Consider the following 18343-nt stretch of genomic DNA (forward strand, 5'->3'; position numbering starts at 1 on the left):
TGCAATTTTAGTGGCAGATCCACCAATAGACAGATCTCCAGACAGATAACGTATAACTGCACGGCGCACTAGGGGTTGGGGGGTGGGTTACGTGTACTTTGGGGGGAACAGCGTCGTACTCATGATTATCGCATGATATTACCACCCAACACCTGATCAAGCACTTCAGCCCAAGATTTTCCAGCATGTCCAAATGATACATGCGATCAATTTTGGTCCAAAATTGGTTGCATCGTCAATCGGGCAAGCTTTAGGCGGCACCGATTTTCATCAGATTTGGTAATAATTATTGAATTGGATGGATGATTGCCTGGCCATCAAATCTATAGATGCATGGCTACCTTAAGCTTTCACTCTTCTAATGGGTCTTTTTTTAGACTTCATCAGTGCTGCTCGCAATCATTTTCGCATTGAAAATGAATTTCAATGCAAATTATTGATGCCAAAGACCGCAAAGCTCACAAACTAGGTCATTGAGTAAATGTGTGTTAGGGTTAGAAGAAGTGGGCGGAGCCAACACCAGCCAAATACATACCCGGGCAACCAGCTAGTAATTAATAGTGATGGTCGTAACAAGCTAATTAAAAAAAATTGTGCGTACATTTTCACAATTATGGCCATACTCAGTTACAATTTGGAAATTCAACTGATTTCATGTATTCCATTAGAAATGCAGCGGAATTTTTGCATAATTGGTGTGTCATTTTGTGACAACTTTAGTGGTTAATAGCACAGAAAAATGATTTTAAAAAACATTTTTCCTTTGCATATTTAAAATTGATTACCGTATATACTCACATACAAGCCGAATTTTTGACCCCCAAAAAGTGGTCTATACTAGCTATACTGGGCACTAGACTAGCTATACTGGGCACTATACTAGCTATACCGAGCACTATACTGGCTATACTGGGCACTATACTAGCTATACTGGGAACTATACTAGCTATACTGGGCACTATACTAGCTATACCGAGCACTATACTAGCTATACTGGAGCACTACCTACCTATACTGGGCACTATACTGGCTATACTGGGCACTATACTAGCTATACCGAGCACTATACTAGCTATACTGGGCACTATACTAGCTATACTGGGGCACTATACTAGCGATACTGGGGCACTATACTAGCTATACTGGGCACTATACTAGCTATACTGGGGCACTATACTAGCTATACTGAGCACTATACTAGCTATACTGGGCACTATACTAGCGATACTGGGGCACTATACTAGCTATACTGGGCACTATACTAGCTATACTGGGGCACTATACTAGCTATACCGAGCACTATACTAGCTATACTGGGGCACTATACTAGCTATACTGAGCACTATACTAGCTATACTGGGCACTAGACTAGCTATACTGGGCACTAGACTAGCTATACCGAGCACTATACTAGCTATACTGGGGCACTATACTAGCTATACTGAGCACTATACTAGCTATACTGGGGCACTATACTAGCTATACTGAGCACTATACTAGCTATACCGAGCACTATACTAGCTATACTGGGCACTATACTAGCTATACTGGGGCACTATACTAGCGATACTGGGGCACTATACTAGCTATACTGGGCACTATACTAGCTATACTGAGCACTATACTAGCTATACTGGGGCACTATAGCTAGTATAGTGCTCCAGTATAGCTAGTATAGTGCTCGGTATAGCTAGTATAGTGCTCAGTATAGCTAGTATAGTGCCCCAGTATAGCTAGTATAGTGCCCCAGTATAGCTAATATAGTGCTCGGTATAGCTAGTATAGTGCCCAGTATAGCTAGTATAGTGCCCCAGTATAGCTAGTATAGTGCCCCAGTATAGCTAGTATAGTGCTCGGTATAGCTAGTATAGTGCTCAGTATAGCTAGTATAGTGCCCCAGTATAGCTAGTATAGTGCCCCAGTATAGCTAGTATAGTGCTCGGTATAGCTAGTATAGTGCCCAGTATAGCTAGTATAGTGCCCCAGTATAGCTAGTATAGTGCCCCAGTATAGCTAGTATAGTGCTCAGTATAGCTAGTATAGTGCCCCAGTATAGCTAGTATAGTGCCCCAGTATAGCTAGTATAGTGCCCAGTATAGCTAGTATAGTGCCCAGTATAGCTAGTATAGTGCCCCAGTATAGCTAGTATAGTGCCCCAGTATAGCTAGTATAGTGCCCCAGTATAGCTAGTATAGTGCTCGGTATAGCTAGTATAGTGCCCAGTATAGCTAGTATAGTGCCCCAGTATAGCTAGTATACTGAGCACTATACTAGCTATACTGGGCACTATACTAGCTATACTGGGCACTATACTAGCTATACTGGGCACTATACTAGCTATACTGGGGCACTATACTAGCTATACTGGGCACTATACTAGCTATACTGGGCACTATACTAGCTATACTGGGGCACTATACTAGCTATACTGGGCACTATACTAGCTATACTGGGCACTATACTAGCTATACTGGGCACTATACTAGCTATACTGGGGCACTATACTAGCTATACTGGGCACTATACTAGCTATACTGGGCACTATACTAGCTATACTGGGGCACTATACTAGCTATACTGGGCACTATACTTGCTATACTGGGGCACTATACTAGCTATACTGGGGCACTATACTAGCTATACTGGAGCACTACCTACCTATACTGGGCACTATACTGGCTATACTGGGCACTATACTAGCTATACCGAGCACTATACTAGCTATACTGGGCACTATACTAGCTATACTGGGGCACTATACTAGCGATACTGGGGCACTATACTAGCTATACTGGGCACTATACTAGCTATACTGGGGCACTATACTAGCTATACTGAGCACTATACTAGCTATACTGGGCACTATACTAGCGATACTGGGGCACTATACTAGCTATACTGGGCACTATACTAGCTATACTGGGGCACTATACTAGCTATACCGAGCACTATACTAGCTATACTGGGGCACTATACTAGCTATACTGAGCACTATACTAGCTATACTGGGCACTAGACTAGCTATACTGGGCACTAGACTAGCTATACCGAGCACTATACTAGCTATACTGGGGCACTATACTAGCTATACTGAGCACTATACTAGCTATACTGGGGCACTATACTAGCTATACTGAGCACTATACTAGCTATACCGAGCACTATACTAGCTATACTGGGCACTATACTAGCTATACTGGGGCACTATACTAGCGATACTGGGGCACTATACTAGCTATACTGGGCACTATACTAGCTATACTGAGCACTATACTAGCTATACTGGGGCACTATAGCTAGTATAGTGCTCCAGTATAGCTAGTATAGTGCTCGGTATAGCTAGTATAGTGCTCAGTATAGCTAGTATAGTGCCCCAGTATAGCTAGTATAGTGCCCCAGTATAGCTAATATAGTGCTCGGTATAGCTAGTATAGTGCCCAGTATAGCTAGTATAGTGCCCCAGTATAGCTAGTATAGTGCCCCAGTATAGCTAGTATAGTGCTCGGTATAGCTAGTATAGTGCTCAGTATAGCTAGTATAGTGCCCCAGTATAGCTAGTATAGTGCCCCAGTATAGCTAGTATAGTGCTCGGTATAGCTAGTATAGTGCCCAGTATAGCTAGTATAGTGCCCCAGTATAGCTAGTATAGTGCCCCAGTATAGCTAGTATAGTGCTCAGTATAGCTAGTATAGTGCCCCAGTATAGCTAGTATAGTGCCCCAGTATAGCTAGTATAGTGCCCAGTATAGCTAGTATAGTGCCCAGTATAGCTAGTATAGTGCCCCAGTATAGCTAGTATAGTGCCCCAGTATAGCTAGTATAGTGCCCCAGTATAGCTAGTATAGTGCTCGGTATAGCTAGTATAGTGCCCAGTATAGCTAGTATAGTGCCCCAGTATAGCTAGTATACTGAGCACTATACTAGCTATACTGGGCACTATACTAGCTATACTGGGCACTATACTAGCTATACTGGGCACTATACTAGCTATACTGGGGCACTATACTAGCTATACTGGGCACTATACTAGCTATACTGGGCACTATACTAGCTATACTGGGGCACTATACTAGCTATACTGGGCACTATACTAGCTATACTGGGCACTATACTAGCTATACTGGGCACTATACTAGCTATACTGGGGCACTATACTAGCTATACTGGGCACTATACTAGCTATACTGGGCACTATACTAGCTATACTGGGGCACTATACTAGCTATACTGGGCACTATACTTGCTATACTGGGGCACTATACTAGCTATACTGGGGCACTATACTAGCTATACTGGGGCACTATACTAGCTATACTGGGAACTATACTAGCTATACTGGGGCACTATACTAGCTATACTGGGAACTATACTAGCTATACTGTGCACTATACTAGCTATACTGGGAACTATACTAGCTATACTGGGAACTATACTAGCTATACTGGGGCACTATACTACCTATACTGTGCACTATACTAGCTATACCGAGCACTATACTAGCTATACTGGGCACTATACTAGCTATACTGGGAACTATACTAGCTATACTGTGCACTATACTAGCTATACTGGGAACTATACTAGCTATACTGGGGCACTATACTAGCTATACTGGGAACTATACTAGCTATACTGGGCACTATACTAGCTATACTGGGAACTATACTAGCTATACTGGGGCACTATACTACCTATACTGAACATTATACTAGCTATACTGGGCACTATACTAGCTATATTGAGAACTATACTAGCTATACTGGGGCACTATACTACCTATACTGTGCACTATACTAGCTATACTGGGCACTATACTAGCTATACTGGGAACTATACTACCTATACTGGGCACTATACTGGCTATACTGGGGCACTATACTAGCTATACTGGGCACTATACTAGCTATACTGGGCACTATACTAGCTATACTGGGAACTATACTAGCTATACTGGGGCACTATACTAGCTATACTGTGCACTATACTAGCTATACTGGGCACTATACTAGCTATACTGGGAACTATACTAGCTATACTGGGGCACTATACTGCCTATACTGAGCACTATACTAGCTATACTGGGCACTATACTAGCTATACTGGGAACTATACTAGCTATACTGGGGCACTATACTACCTATACTGTGCACTATACTAGCTATACTGGGCACTATACTAGCTATACTGGGAACTATACTACCTATACTGGGCACTATACTGGCTATACTGGGCACTATACTAGCTATACTGGGCACTATACTAGCTATACTGGGCACTATACTAGCTATACTGTGCACTATACTAGCTATACTGGGCACTATACTAGCTATACTGGGGCCCTATACTAGCTATACTGGGGCCCTATACTAGCTATACTGGGGCCCTATGCTAGCTATACTGGGCACTATACTAGCTATACTGGGAACTATACTAGCTATACTGGGGCACTATACTAGCTATACTGGGCACTATACTAGCTATACTTGGGCACTATACTAGCTATACTGGGCACTATACTAGCTATACTTGGGCACTATACTAGCTATACTGGGCACTATACTAGCTATACTGTGCACTATACTTGCTATACTGGGGCATTATACTTGCTATACTGGGGCACTATACTACCTATACTGTGCACTATACTAGCTATACTGGGCACTATACTAGCTATACTGGGCACTATACTAGCTATACTGGGCACTATACTTGCTATACTGGGACACTATACTTGCTATACTGGGGCACTATACTACCTATACTGTGCAGTATATTAGCTATACTGGGCACTATACTAGCTATACTGGGCACTATACTAGCTATACTGGGCACTATACTTGCTATACTGGGGCACTATACTTGCTATACTGGGGCACTATACTTGCTATACTGGGGCACTATACTAGCTATACTGGGCACTATACTAGCTATACTGGGGCATTATACTAGCTATACTGGTCACTATACTAGCTATACTGAGCACTATACTTGCTATACTGGGGCACTATACTTGCTATACTGGGGCACTATACTACCTATACTGTGCACTATACTAGCTATACTGGGCACTATACTAGCTATACTGGGCACTATACTTGCTATACTGGGGCACTATACTTGCTATACTGGGCACTATACTTGCTATACTGGGGCACTATACTTGCTATACTGGGGCACTATACTAGCTATACTGGGTACTATACTAGCTATACTGGGAACTATACTTGCTATACTGGGGCACTATACTAGCTATACTGTGCACTATACTAGCTATACTGGGCACTATACTAGCTATACTGGGAACTATACTAGCTATACTGGGGCACTATACTGCCTATACTGAGCACTATACTAGCTATACTGGGCACTATACTAGCTATACTGGGAACTATACTAGCTATACTGGGGCACTATACTACCTATACTGTGCACTATACTAGCTATACTGGGCACTATACTAGCTATACTGGGAACTATACTACCTATACTGGGCACTATACTGGCTATACTGGGCACTATACTAGCTATACTGGGCACAATACTAGCTATACTGGGCACTATACTAGCTATACTGGGCACTATACTAGCTATACTGGGGCCCTATACTAGCTATACTGGGGCCCTATACTAGCTATACTGGGGCCCTATGCTAGCTATACTGGGCACTATACTAGCTATACTGGGAACTATACTAGCTATACTGGGGCACTATACTAGCTATACTGGGCACTATACTAGCTATACTTGGGCACTATACTAGCTATACTGGGCACTATACTAGCTATACTGTGCACTATACTTGCTATACTGGGGCATTATACTTGCTATACTGGGGCACTATACTACCTATACTGTGCACTATACTAGCTATACTGGGCACTATACTAGCTATACTGGGCACTATACTAGCTATACTGGGCACTATACTTGCTATACTGGGACACTATACTCTCTATACTGGGGCACTATACTACCTATACTGTGCAGTATATTAGCTATACTGGGCACTATACTAGCTATACTGGGCACTATACTAGCTATACTGGGCACTATACTTGCTATACTGGGGCACTATACTTGCTATACTGGGGCACTATACTACCTATACTGTGCACTATACTAGCTATACTGGGCACTATACTAGCTATACTGGGCACTATACTTGCTATACTGGGGCACTATACTTGCTATACTGGGCACTATACTTGCTATACTGGGGCACTATACTTGCTATACTGGGGCACTATACTAGCTATACTGGGCACTATACTTGCTATACTGGGGCACTATACTTGCTATACTGGGGCACTATACTTGCTATACTGGGGCACTATACTAGCTATACTGGGCACTATACTTGCTATACTGGGGCACTATACTTGCTATACTGGGGCACTATACTAGCTATACTGGGCACTATACTTGCTATACTGGGGCACTATACTTGCTATACTGGGGCACTATACTTGCTATACTGGGGCACTATACTACCTATACTGTGCACTATACTAGCTATACTGGGCACTATACTAGCTATACTGGGCACTATACTTGCTATACTGGGGCACTATACTTGCTATACTGGGCACTATACTTGCTATACTGGGGCACTATACTTGCTATACTGGGGCACTATACTAGCTATACTGGGCACTATACTTGCTATACTGGGGCACTATACTTGCTATACTGGGGCACTATACTTGCTATACTGGGGCACTATACTAGCTATACTGGGCACTATACTTGCTATACTGGGGCACTATACTTGCTATACTGGGGCACTATACTTGCTATACTGGGCACTATACTTGCTATACTGGGGCACTATACTTGCTATACTGGGGCACTATACTAGCTATACTGGGCACTATACTTGCTATACTGGGGCACTATACTTGCTATACTGGGGCACTATACTATACTGGGCACTATACTTGCTATACTGGGGCACTATACTTGCTATACTGGGGCACTATACTTGCTATACTGGGGCACTATACTAGCTATACTGGGCACTATACTTGCTATACTGGGGCACTATACTTGCTATACTGGGGCACTATACTTGCTATACTGGGGCACTATACTAGCTATTATTGTCAGTAAATAAGATCAAAGAGACTGGCACGGTGGATATGAGCTTTAGGGAAGGCTTCCACTACACGGTTATTAGGATGCAGGGTATCGCCTCTTGCGTGCATAGATTAATGAAATAGATGTAGTATAGCTGATAACAAAGAAGAAAAGCAATCTTGCACTCCTCCAAGGCTTTTTAATCAGTCAGTTAAATCATCTTCCATAAACATTCAAGTTATTTCATTGAAAGGTTAAACATTACTGACATACCCTGTTAGAGTCCTGGCTGTGGGGCAATGTGGGGGTGGCAGCGCGGAGCCTCAGAGGAAGCTCTTTGGAGCGAAACGGTCGTCAGGCGGGCCGCTGCCACCCCCACATTGCCCCACAGCCAGGACTCTAACAGGGTATGTCAGTAATGTTTAACCTTTCAATGAAATAACTTGAATGTTTATGGAAGATGATTTAACTGACTGATTAAAAAGCCTTGGAGGAGTGCAAGATTGCTTTTCTTCTTTGTTATCAACTATACTAGCTATACTGGAGCACTATACTAGCTATAATCGGCACTTTACTAGCTATACTGGAGCACTATACTAGCTATAATCGGCACTTTACTAGCTATACTGGAGCACTATACTAGCTATAATCGGCACTTTACTAGCTATACTGAGCACTATACTAGCTATACTCTGCACTTTACTAGCTATACTGGGCACTATACTAGCTATACCGAGCGCTATACTAGCTATACTGGGCACTATACTAGCTATACCGAGCGCTATACTAGCTATACTGGGCACTATACTAGCTATACCGAGCGCTATACTAGCTATACTGGGCACTATACTAGCTATACCGAGCGCTATACTAGCTATACTGGGGCACTATACTAGCTATACTGAGGCACTACCTACCCATACTGGGCACTATACTAGCTATACTGGGACACACTGGGGGGACCCCCGGCTTATATGGGGGTCAATCATTTTTCCACGTTTTCTCAGGTAAAAGTTGGGGGTCGGCTTATATGCGAGTATATTCAGTATCTCAAAAAGTACACCGCCTTTTTGAAAAATTATGCAAAATTGTGAAATTATCGTTCATGAATACATTTACAATCAAAATTAATTAAGATTTTAACTGACATTTCGATTATGATTTTGAATCATAATTGCGAATTACAAGTTGAGCACAAGTTTAAGTAAAATGTGTGCTCATCACTAATAATCAGTAGAGATGGTCCATGAGATGTTAATAATTCCAATGTGCTTGCAAATGTAATGCAAATTTTATGTAGCCTAGAATTACCAGGCACAGTCTGCACTATCTTTATTCTCATTCCTACTGTATAGCAGTGAACGGCCCGCCTACCAAGGCTTGTGAGGAGGCTTATTGGTGAAGCAGACGGCAGCCAAGACCCGAGTGAGAGCTGCGCGATGAGACTTCCAGTTGGGTGTAGGTCAGGTGACTAAGCTGAAGAGCGGATTGCTCCAGGCTTCTATGCAATGGAAGAAATTTGCTAAAGCAGCATTCACCAGGAGGTGGTAAGACCGCTGGCTGTATATGTACTGTGGGGCTGAGCCACTTGGGTGTTTTTTACCACCACCACGTGGATTGTCTCTGTGTTTGCGATTGAACCACTTGCATTTACAGGGGCCACCACTGTGTGGCATGTTTTTTGCTCTATATGTGCATAAGCTTAAGGACCTAAATGAAAGCGTGACAGTCCCTTTTGCTTATGGAACATTGACATTCCTTTAGCATGGGCTGGATACAGATTGTTGCAAGGAATTTATGAGACTGGCCTTATGTTAGGTGCTCAGAACAATTGATTTTTTGCAGATTTTACCTCAGGACTATGGTCTGTATGCGGTAGCTCTGGGAGATATCTATTGTGACACATTCTTCTACTGAGTCTAGGGACAGGCTCAGTCTTCCCAGCTGCTTGCCCAAGACTGTGCCGCTACAAACAATTGTGTACTTAGCCTGGAATTACACTAATTAAAATAATAATAAAAAAAAAAAAAAACACTGCATAAAATTTACATCGACCATCTCTGGTAATCATCACTGATATGACTCACATGGGTATAGCGGTACAGGCTGAGGAGCTGGGCCAGAGCAAGTGTTGTGGTAAAGCCGGAGTCACCAACAAAACCGGCAACTCTACCGCTCTTCATACAGGAATAGTTAGGAGCCTCTGTATGGTAACCAGACAATATCTTCAGGGCGTACCTGACTGACTTCTTTGGATCAGCACATGTGTCATAGATGTGATAGCCTAATGTGATGTTGGGTAGAAGACTAGAATCCATATTAATCTCTTCAATAGCAAATATGAAGGCCAAGATAACCCGATATTCCATCAAAGAAGGACTGTGAAAAAGAAAGGATAGTTTGAGTTTAAACCATTTCACCTTAAAGAAAACCTTTCACTAAAACACAACTCTTCCAACCCACCTCGGGTTCTCTTTAAAGGACACTTGAGGTGAAAATAAACTGAATGAAATAAATGATTGGATCTAACTTCCTTCTCCTAAAAATGACTTTTTAAGATATTCCACAGTTTTATTTTATGTTTAAATCGACTTTTTCAGTTTTAACTGTCTTATTGTTTTTGCTCAATGACACATTCATTGAAGAATACCAGAGCTAAAATTTATGAACTATTGACCGTTTTTATCTCTTTTCTGCTCTCAGAAGCCATTTTCTGCTAGGCAAGTGTTTTATAGTTGGAATTTCTTATCAGTGAGGGTCACGCTGTAGTCACTTCCTGTCTGAGTCAGGACTGAGTCAGTCACGTACATACCTGATATTTAACTCTTTCAGGCAGAGAAAAAAAAAGGAACACAGCATAGTTATTTGTGTGCTAGGCACTGTATATACACATATCTATGTCATCATGTCACATGTCACTTCGGGTATCCTTTAATCCTTCTATTACATGGTGATGCCTGTGACCTCTAGGGATGTTCAGAAATGCCCATTTACAATTTCGTGGAAATTCTGATTTGTGCCAATGCCAATTTCAATTTTTTTCTGATTTCCGAATTTCCATTTTTTTTCCTGATTATTTAATTTCCAAGGAGTATTTTATTTGTTATTTTTTACATCAGATAATGCAAAAAAAGGACAAAAAAAAAATCGAAAAATTGAAAATTGTAAAAACGGAAAATCAGCCTTGCGATCGGTCTAAAATTACTGCGGTAATGCGGTTTTGCGGAAAAATTCTGCGTTCTCTAATTGGTCCAATGCTTTCAAGTGTTGTGATTGGGCTAAAACTACCGAGTTGCTGTAAATCGGATTTCTGCAAAATGGCGATTTCTGATTTACATTTTCTGATTTCCAATCGGAAATGTGGAAATGTAAATTCTGCGGAATCCGAATGAGAATCCCTAGCAGCCTCTACACATGAGGAATACATTCAGACAGGACATGTTACCTCCAAGTCCACTGCTGTGTACTTGGCATTACTTTATTAATGGTGCTATCTCTTTAAGATTGAAGCATATGCAAAGCCTAAGGTAAGCTGGCAGACGCACATCACTAAATGTCAGCTAGGACCAAAGGCTCTTCTCTTAGGCCTTGTTCACATTGCTATGCGCTCACGTTAGTGTTCACACTGAGCAATTATTAATTTTTTCTAACTGCTCTGCTCTGCGTGTTATAAGCACTTTTGTAAGCGCTTCAGCAGAGCAATTATTTAAATCTCTTCCCGACATCAGTCAGGAAGTGATTACTTTGCCCCTGGAAATGAATAAATACATTGGGCCTGATTCACAAAGCGGTGCTAACCCAGTTAGCACGCCTAAAAGACTTTAGGCGTGATAACCATTGCACCACTCTGGTGAAAACCCAGTTTAGGCATGATAAGATTAGGCTTGATAAGTTTAGGCGTGATAAGTTTAGATAAGTTTAGATCGCGCGCAAAGTCCCGCACACAAAGCAGCGCCATTAAACTCTATGCGAAGTGCACCAGACTTTGCTAGCGCAAAACTTTTGATCAGCTGTGCCCTGCGGTGCTAACCCAGTTGGTGCTATAGTTATCACGCCTAAACTTATCATACCTAAACTTATCACGCCTAAACTTATCACACCTAAACTGAGTTTAGGCGTGATAAGGGGCTTTTCACCAGCGTGCTAACTGTTAGCACCGCTTTGTGAATCAAGCCCAATGAATTTATTCATTAAAGCGCTGGGGAAATCGCTGTACTTTTTCAAGTGTTTTGCAATTTCCCTATACCTTCCATTCAGGGCAAATCGCCCTGAAAAATCTCCATGCAGTGCTTTTGTCAGCGGCAAGCAAATAAAACACCCCAATGAGAAGTATCTCATTGGAAAGCATAGTGTAAGCGCTTACAGGACGATTTGTACAAATCACATGCGCTTAAAAATTTCAAAAAATGCTTCTAGTGTGAACGAGCCCTTAAAGAGGACCTCCAGAGTCAAAACGAAAATCTGGCAGCCTGCAAGTAAAACAAATTTACTACAGTAAATAGCTTGGCGGTTTTCTGCGAGGAGAGAGAGGAGGCGGGGCCAGGTGCCTGGTGGTCGGGTGATGCAGGGATTTCGGGACGGAATCGCGGGACAAGACTTCTCAATATAAATATAACTTTATTTTACGTGCAGGCTGCCGGATTTTCGTTTTGACCCTGGAGGTTGTCTTCAACTTCTACAGAAATGCTTCATCAAACCCGGATGGTGCAGCCGATAAAGACCAGCTCAGGCAAGAATCTCTCATGAGTACGGGAGTCACTCAACATCGTCTACAGATACAGCATGTGACCCCTAAGCACATTGTTTCCTATACACCGCACCACCGAAAGTATTAGAGGCAGAGGATCAGCAGGGCTGCCAGGCAACTGGTATTGCTAAAAATTAATTAAACATGGCAGCCTCCATATTATTCTCATTACAGTTGTCCTTTAAGTGACAAAACACTATACTCTGTACAGCACTGCGGAAGATGTCAGCGCTATAAAAATACTAAATAATAATAAAGCAAAGTACTTGTTTGTATTAGGATGCAAACAGGGGCGTAACTAGACTTAATATGGCCGCCCGCAAAAATGATAGCACAGAGCCGGGACAAGGTCCTCCAGCACCCAAGGCTGAGACACCAAAGTGCGCCCCTCCATCCCTCCCACCCCAGCTGTCACACACTGATTGCTATTAGACTAAGAGGCGCCACAGGGCCCACAACCTCCCCAACACCGTAATCTCTAGTTATCTGGTTTGTAGTCACTGCTATGTATCCCCTTTTCTTATTTCTTTCTGCTTCAAACACAATTAGGAATGACAGCTGAATGAGTTGTGCGCCCCCTCCTACACTGCGCCCTGAGGCTGGAGCCTCTCCAGCCTATGCCTCGGCCCGGCCCTGTGATAGCATAAGACTCACTTTGTCACCGATCCTCACTGGGTTGGGAGCTGGAAAATTGCAGCACAGACTTTTTTTGCTGGGAAGCATCCTCTCGAAGCAGGAAAAAAATTACACATGCTCCTGCACATGTTTTTTGTGAGTGAATTGGGAGGTTCCTTTTCTAATTGGCTGCACTTGCAGTCAGGGCCGGATTTAGGCCAAGGCCGCCTAGGCACCACAGGAGCAAGGGCACCAAAGCAGCAGGTTAAACTGGTGCAGCATTTGCAAGCTTGCAAATGCTGCAATGCAGGGACATTGGACGAGTGCCTGACCGCGGTATTCTGCTGCTAACCGCCTCTGCAGCAGCCACCTTGCTTTCTGTGCATGTTTGCATTGTGGCCGGCAGCTATGGACTTGGGCAGCATTGGAGACAGAGGGGAAGAGGAAGCTTCTGTACTGGAAATGAGCAGAAAAATGAGTGACACTGATAGCTGCTGTGGTATGAATGCGAGCTGGCTACCTATACTGATAGGAGGGATTAAGGGATTCAACTGGCTACCTATACTGGATGGAAAGGGGGAGGAGTCATCTGGCTCCCTATACTGGATGGAAAGGGGGGAGGAGTCATCTGGCTACCTATACTGGAGGGAAGGGGGGAGGAGTCATCTCGCTACCTATACTGAAGAGGGGCAGCTGGTGACAGTGGCCTAGGGCAGTAAAGAGTACAAATCCGACCCTGCTTGCGGTTGGGGAGAGGGAGAAGGAGTCCCCCTGCAATGGGTGATTGCTACACCCATGGATGCAAATTAATAGCAGCTAAAATGAAAAACGAAGTACTCACTTGAAACAAGCAGAATTCAGTCTGTAGATGTCTTTAACAATAGCCTCAACAGTTGTACCATGAACAGAAATCAGCCCCCCAATAATGACGTCTCCAGGCTGATAATATTCATACTCTAGCAGAGGTGTGAGGGCGGTGAGGGCGCAGGGAGAGGACAAGTTCTTCATCAGCATTTCATGAGGTTTTATGCACAAAACAATCACAAACCCAAAGCAGAGAATGTGAAATGAAACCTGATTCATGTCAGAAGTCTTCCCAGTGTTGGCTGTGCAGATCCTCCTCAGCACAGCCGGACTTACAGAGATCCCAGCACTTTATCTACACTGCATAAAAGTCATCCTCGGCGCTGATATGAGGCTGTTGCTGGGGTTGGAGGAAGAAACATTTATTAGCTTTAGTATAGCATTCCTCATGTAACACAACCGAAGAGTGTATATATCCCTTTAAATATGCAAATTCATATCCAAAGGTCCATTTCTGTTTTTGCAAAGATAACCCTAAACATCGCCTATAAGCGTTTGTTGAAATGGGGTGCTTACATGAGGTGAATTACTGGACCCTCACAATGTGTAATGAGGGATGCCCACTCTGTATGTTAGTCTAACCATAGTTCCCTTCTACGGCCAGTGTGGCCGATGTCAGAAGACAACCTCCTTATATACACTAGCTGAGGATATTTTAGCTGTGCCAATTAGACTGTTTGAGAAAAGTTAATACATCGTTAGAAACTTACAGTATCTACAAGTTTAAAATGAATTGTTATTCTGTTTCCTAAATACGTTACACAGCTGAAGTCATGTGTAATTCTGTCTCTGTTCCATGTCCCTATAAGGATCCTATTGTAATCAGGAATGTGCAGAGCAGTAATGTGATGTCCCTTAAAGGGAACCTTAACTGAGAGGGATATGGTTGTTTCCTTTTAACCAATACCAGTTGTCTGGCAGTCCTGTTGATCTCTTTTGCTGCAGTAGTGGCTGAATCACACACCAGAAAGGGTCTGGAACCGGAGTGTAGCGTAGTGTGGAGGGCCCCCACATGAAAGGGTAGCTTCCCCGGGAAAGCAAGGGTTAAGGATAGTGGGTGGGGGGAAGGAGTGTAGGTTCAGGCAGGAAAGGGCTGGCCTAGGTGAAGAGGGGTTTAAGTGGGGTGGGCAGACTTTCCTGGTTCAGCAAGCTCGAGGTTGAAGAAACTGGATAGCTGTGCCTCGCTTGCTGGCCTTAATGGAAGGTGTGGAGGACCTCTTGAGCAGGATCCGGGCTGAAGCTGTGGCCAGGGAACCAGACTGGGTGCAGGTCCAGCTTGCCGCTCTGGCCCCAGGAACATCTGGCCAGCAGGAGGGAGTGAAGAGGAAGTCTCAGCCGCTGTAGCGGCTCAGCCCGGACTCTTCGCCTCGAGCTCAGCGCCACAATGGGAGCCCTGCCAAGGATCCTCCGGCTCCCCCTGCCAAGCGAACCACTGCTTCGGCCAGCGGGGCTGCCGAGAGGATTCTCCAGCATAGGCGGAGCTCGTCCGGTGAGGTACAGCCCGCACCGTCCCCCGCTGCCTCGCCGGCTTCTATTGCCGGACCTGATGCGGCTCCTGACCCCCGCTTTGCGCGGCAGGTCAAGCAAGCCCAGCAGAAGCAGCAGAAGGACACCAGACATGTGGGCACCGCCTCTTCCCGGCCCACGGTGGCAGCCCAGTCTACATGTGGTGGGAGCAGGAGCTCAAACAAGAAGAACAAGAAGGGTGGGGCCACAGCACAGGCCCGGGGCTCAAGTCAGAGGAGAGTGGATGGCCAGGATTGTCGTTTGCAGCAGATCGCTGCCCAGCATAGTGACATCCAAGTGCCAGGGAGCAGCTCGACATCTGAGGCACGATCGATAGCAGAGGATGGTGCAGGCCCGTCAGCTGGATCTGGAGGGACGGCTGTCCTGGATGAACGTCCGGAGCGGCCAGGTGAGTTCAATTTGAATGCCTTAAATACTTAAGCTACGTTGTTGTTGGGGGCTATTAAGGAGGTGCACAGGGGGGGATTAGGTGTACATGTAGCTTCACAAGCAAGTCAGCCTCCTTTGGCAGTCGTGATGGGTGAGGCTACATTACCTTTACCTATCGCTGTGGGGCCTATAACACCAGTGGGGGCATGGTCAGCCTCTCCCTTGGGTTTGGGGGCTGCATCACCTAGTGTATTGGGATCAGACAGCACGTAATCATCGGTTGGGGCCCCCACCCCTTCCCCAATCTCTTCTCAGGGTGTTACAGTGGTGACCACTCCGGAGCGGTTGTTTGTCCCAGTCAGTGTACAGTCAGAGGTGGTGATACAGATGGAAGCAGCAGGTGAGTCTGGTAGGTCAGGCGAGATAGGTCAGGTGAGGATAGCTGATGCATCTCATGCTGAGCTGTATGTCTGCTTCAGATGTCTGTTGGGCACACATCTGAAGCAAGAGGTAAAGGAACATATTTGGAAGGGGGAATACGTTGAAATATTTTCTCTTTTACCCTTGGAATATTCAATTTGGATAAGGGTAAGCCAGATGAAAAGAAAAGGGAGTAAGAACGGCGGTATCGACTGATTCCAAGCACATTTCAAAATTGGTTTCAGGCATTTTAAATTGTGGCTAGTGTGATCGGGGAGAAACAGCCTGAACACTGCTCGGCACTTTTTGGATATATGAAGTCAATCAGGGAGGCGTACAGGTCATACTGGGGCAACTCGTGACTGCAATATGACGAGAAGTTTAGACGAACGAAGGCGGTGCGGACTGCGGTACGATTGGATCACAAGGATATTAACTTGTGGATGCAGCTCATGATTCCAAGGGGCCCGCAGTCCTTTCCTGGTCAGGCCAGCGGTGCGGCTCCCACCGGACAGCTGGCCAACAAAGGGAAGGGGCTTGTGCTGGCAATTCAATGATGGTTCATGCCGTTTCAAGCACGAGTACACCAGTTCCGGAGGCTCCCATGCAGCTTCAAGATGCTACAAGCAAAGGAGGGGGAGGTCTACAGATGCTGCAAGCAAGAGGGACGACTCCAGTGAGGGTAGCAGGGATGAAGCTGTTCCTAAAAAGATAACCGAGGGCAGAGATGTCCAAGTTCCTGCGAACTGGTTTTGAGGAGTGTTTTGTTATACCCAGTAGTTGTTCATTAATGTCCCAGCCCCCTTTTAAGAATTTGAAATCTGCTATCATGCTCCCGGAAGTAGTTGACAAAAAAAAGGCTAAAGAAGTGGCAGCAGGTTGCCTTGTGGGACCCTTCGCGACTTGCCCATTGGAGGGGATGGTTGTGTCTCCATTGGGGGTAGTGCCAAAAAAGGAACCTGGTTCCTTCTGCCTCATTCACCATTTGTTGTTTCCGCGAGGGTCGTCGGTTAATGATGGTCTGTTGGTCGAAGACACCCTGGTAGTTTACACCTCTTTTAACATGGCTCTGTCCTGAGTGAAGAAGCTGGGGCAGGGAACGCAGTTAGCAAAAACTGACATTGAGGCAGCATTTAGGCTGTTACCTGTCCACCCTTCTAGCTTTAGGTTGTTATGTTGTTTTTTGAAAGGTGAGTATTTCGTGGACAGGTGCCTTCCTATAAGTTGCTCCATCTCCTGTTCCTTTTTTGAAAAGTTTAGTCATTTTCTGGAATGGGTTGTTAGAGACGTGTCGAATGTCCAGTCGATCATACATTATCTGGACAATTTCTTATTCATGGGATCAGCTGATTCACCTTGTTGTGCATACGCTCTAGCCAGTTGCCACTATGCGGCATGTTTGTGAACGTTTCAGCGTGCTGTTACTGGAAGACAAGGCTGAGGGCCCAACAACCTCCTTGAAGTTTCTGGGGATCACCATAGACACAGTGGCTATGGAGTGCAGGCTGCCGCAGGATAAGGTGCATAATCCTAAAAAAACAATTGAGGAAGCAGCAATTGGCAGCAAAAAGCTCACACTGAGAGAAATTCAGTCACTATTAGGCAAGTTGAACTTTGCCTGCAGGATTATGTCCATGGGGCGTATATTCTGCAGGAGGTTGTCCCTGGCAATGGCGGAAAAGATTGCTGTGCATCACCGTATTCGGCTGAGTGCGGATCTGCAGGC

The 18343-nt window shown here is 44.6% G+C and overlaps 1 protein-coding gene across 1 annotated transcript in view; it reads right to left on the minus strand.

Annotated features, from left to right (window-relative positions):
- Positions 1-14451, minus strand: part of LOC137525046 (vomeronasal type-2 receptor 26-like) — a 40863-nt gene extending 26412 nt beyond the window's left edge. The window contains exons 1-2 of the mRNA XM_068246197.1: positions 14279-14451; positions 10163-10454 (exon numbers count right to left, since the gene is read on the minus strand). Of these exons, the coding sequence (XP_068102298.1) occupies positions 10163-10454; positions 14279-14451 (465 nt within the window). The remainder of the gene's footprint in view (positions 1-10162; positions 10455-14278) is intronic.
- Between the last annotated feature and the right edge of the window lie 3892 nt (positions 14452-18343).

The sequence above is a fragment of the Hyperolius riggenbachi genome, chromosome 1 (assembly GCF_040937935.1).
Source record: "Hyperolius riggenbachi isolate aHypRig1 chromosome 1, aHypRig1.pri, whole genome shotgun sequence".
NCBI lineage: Eukaryota > Metazoa > Chordata > Amphibia > Anura > Hyperoliidae > Hyperolius > Hyperolius riggenbachi.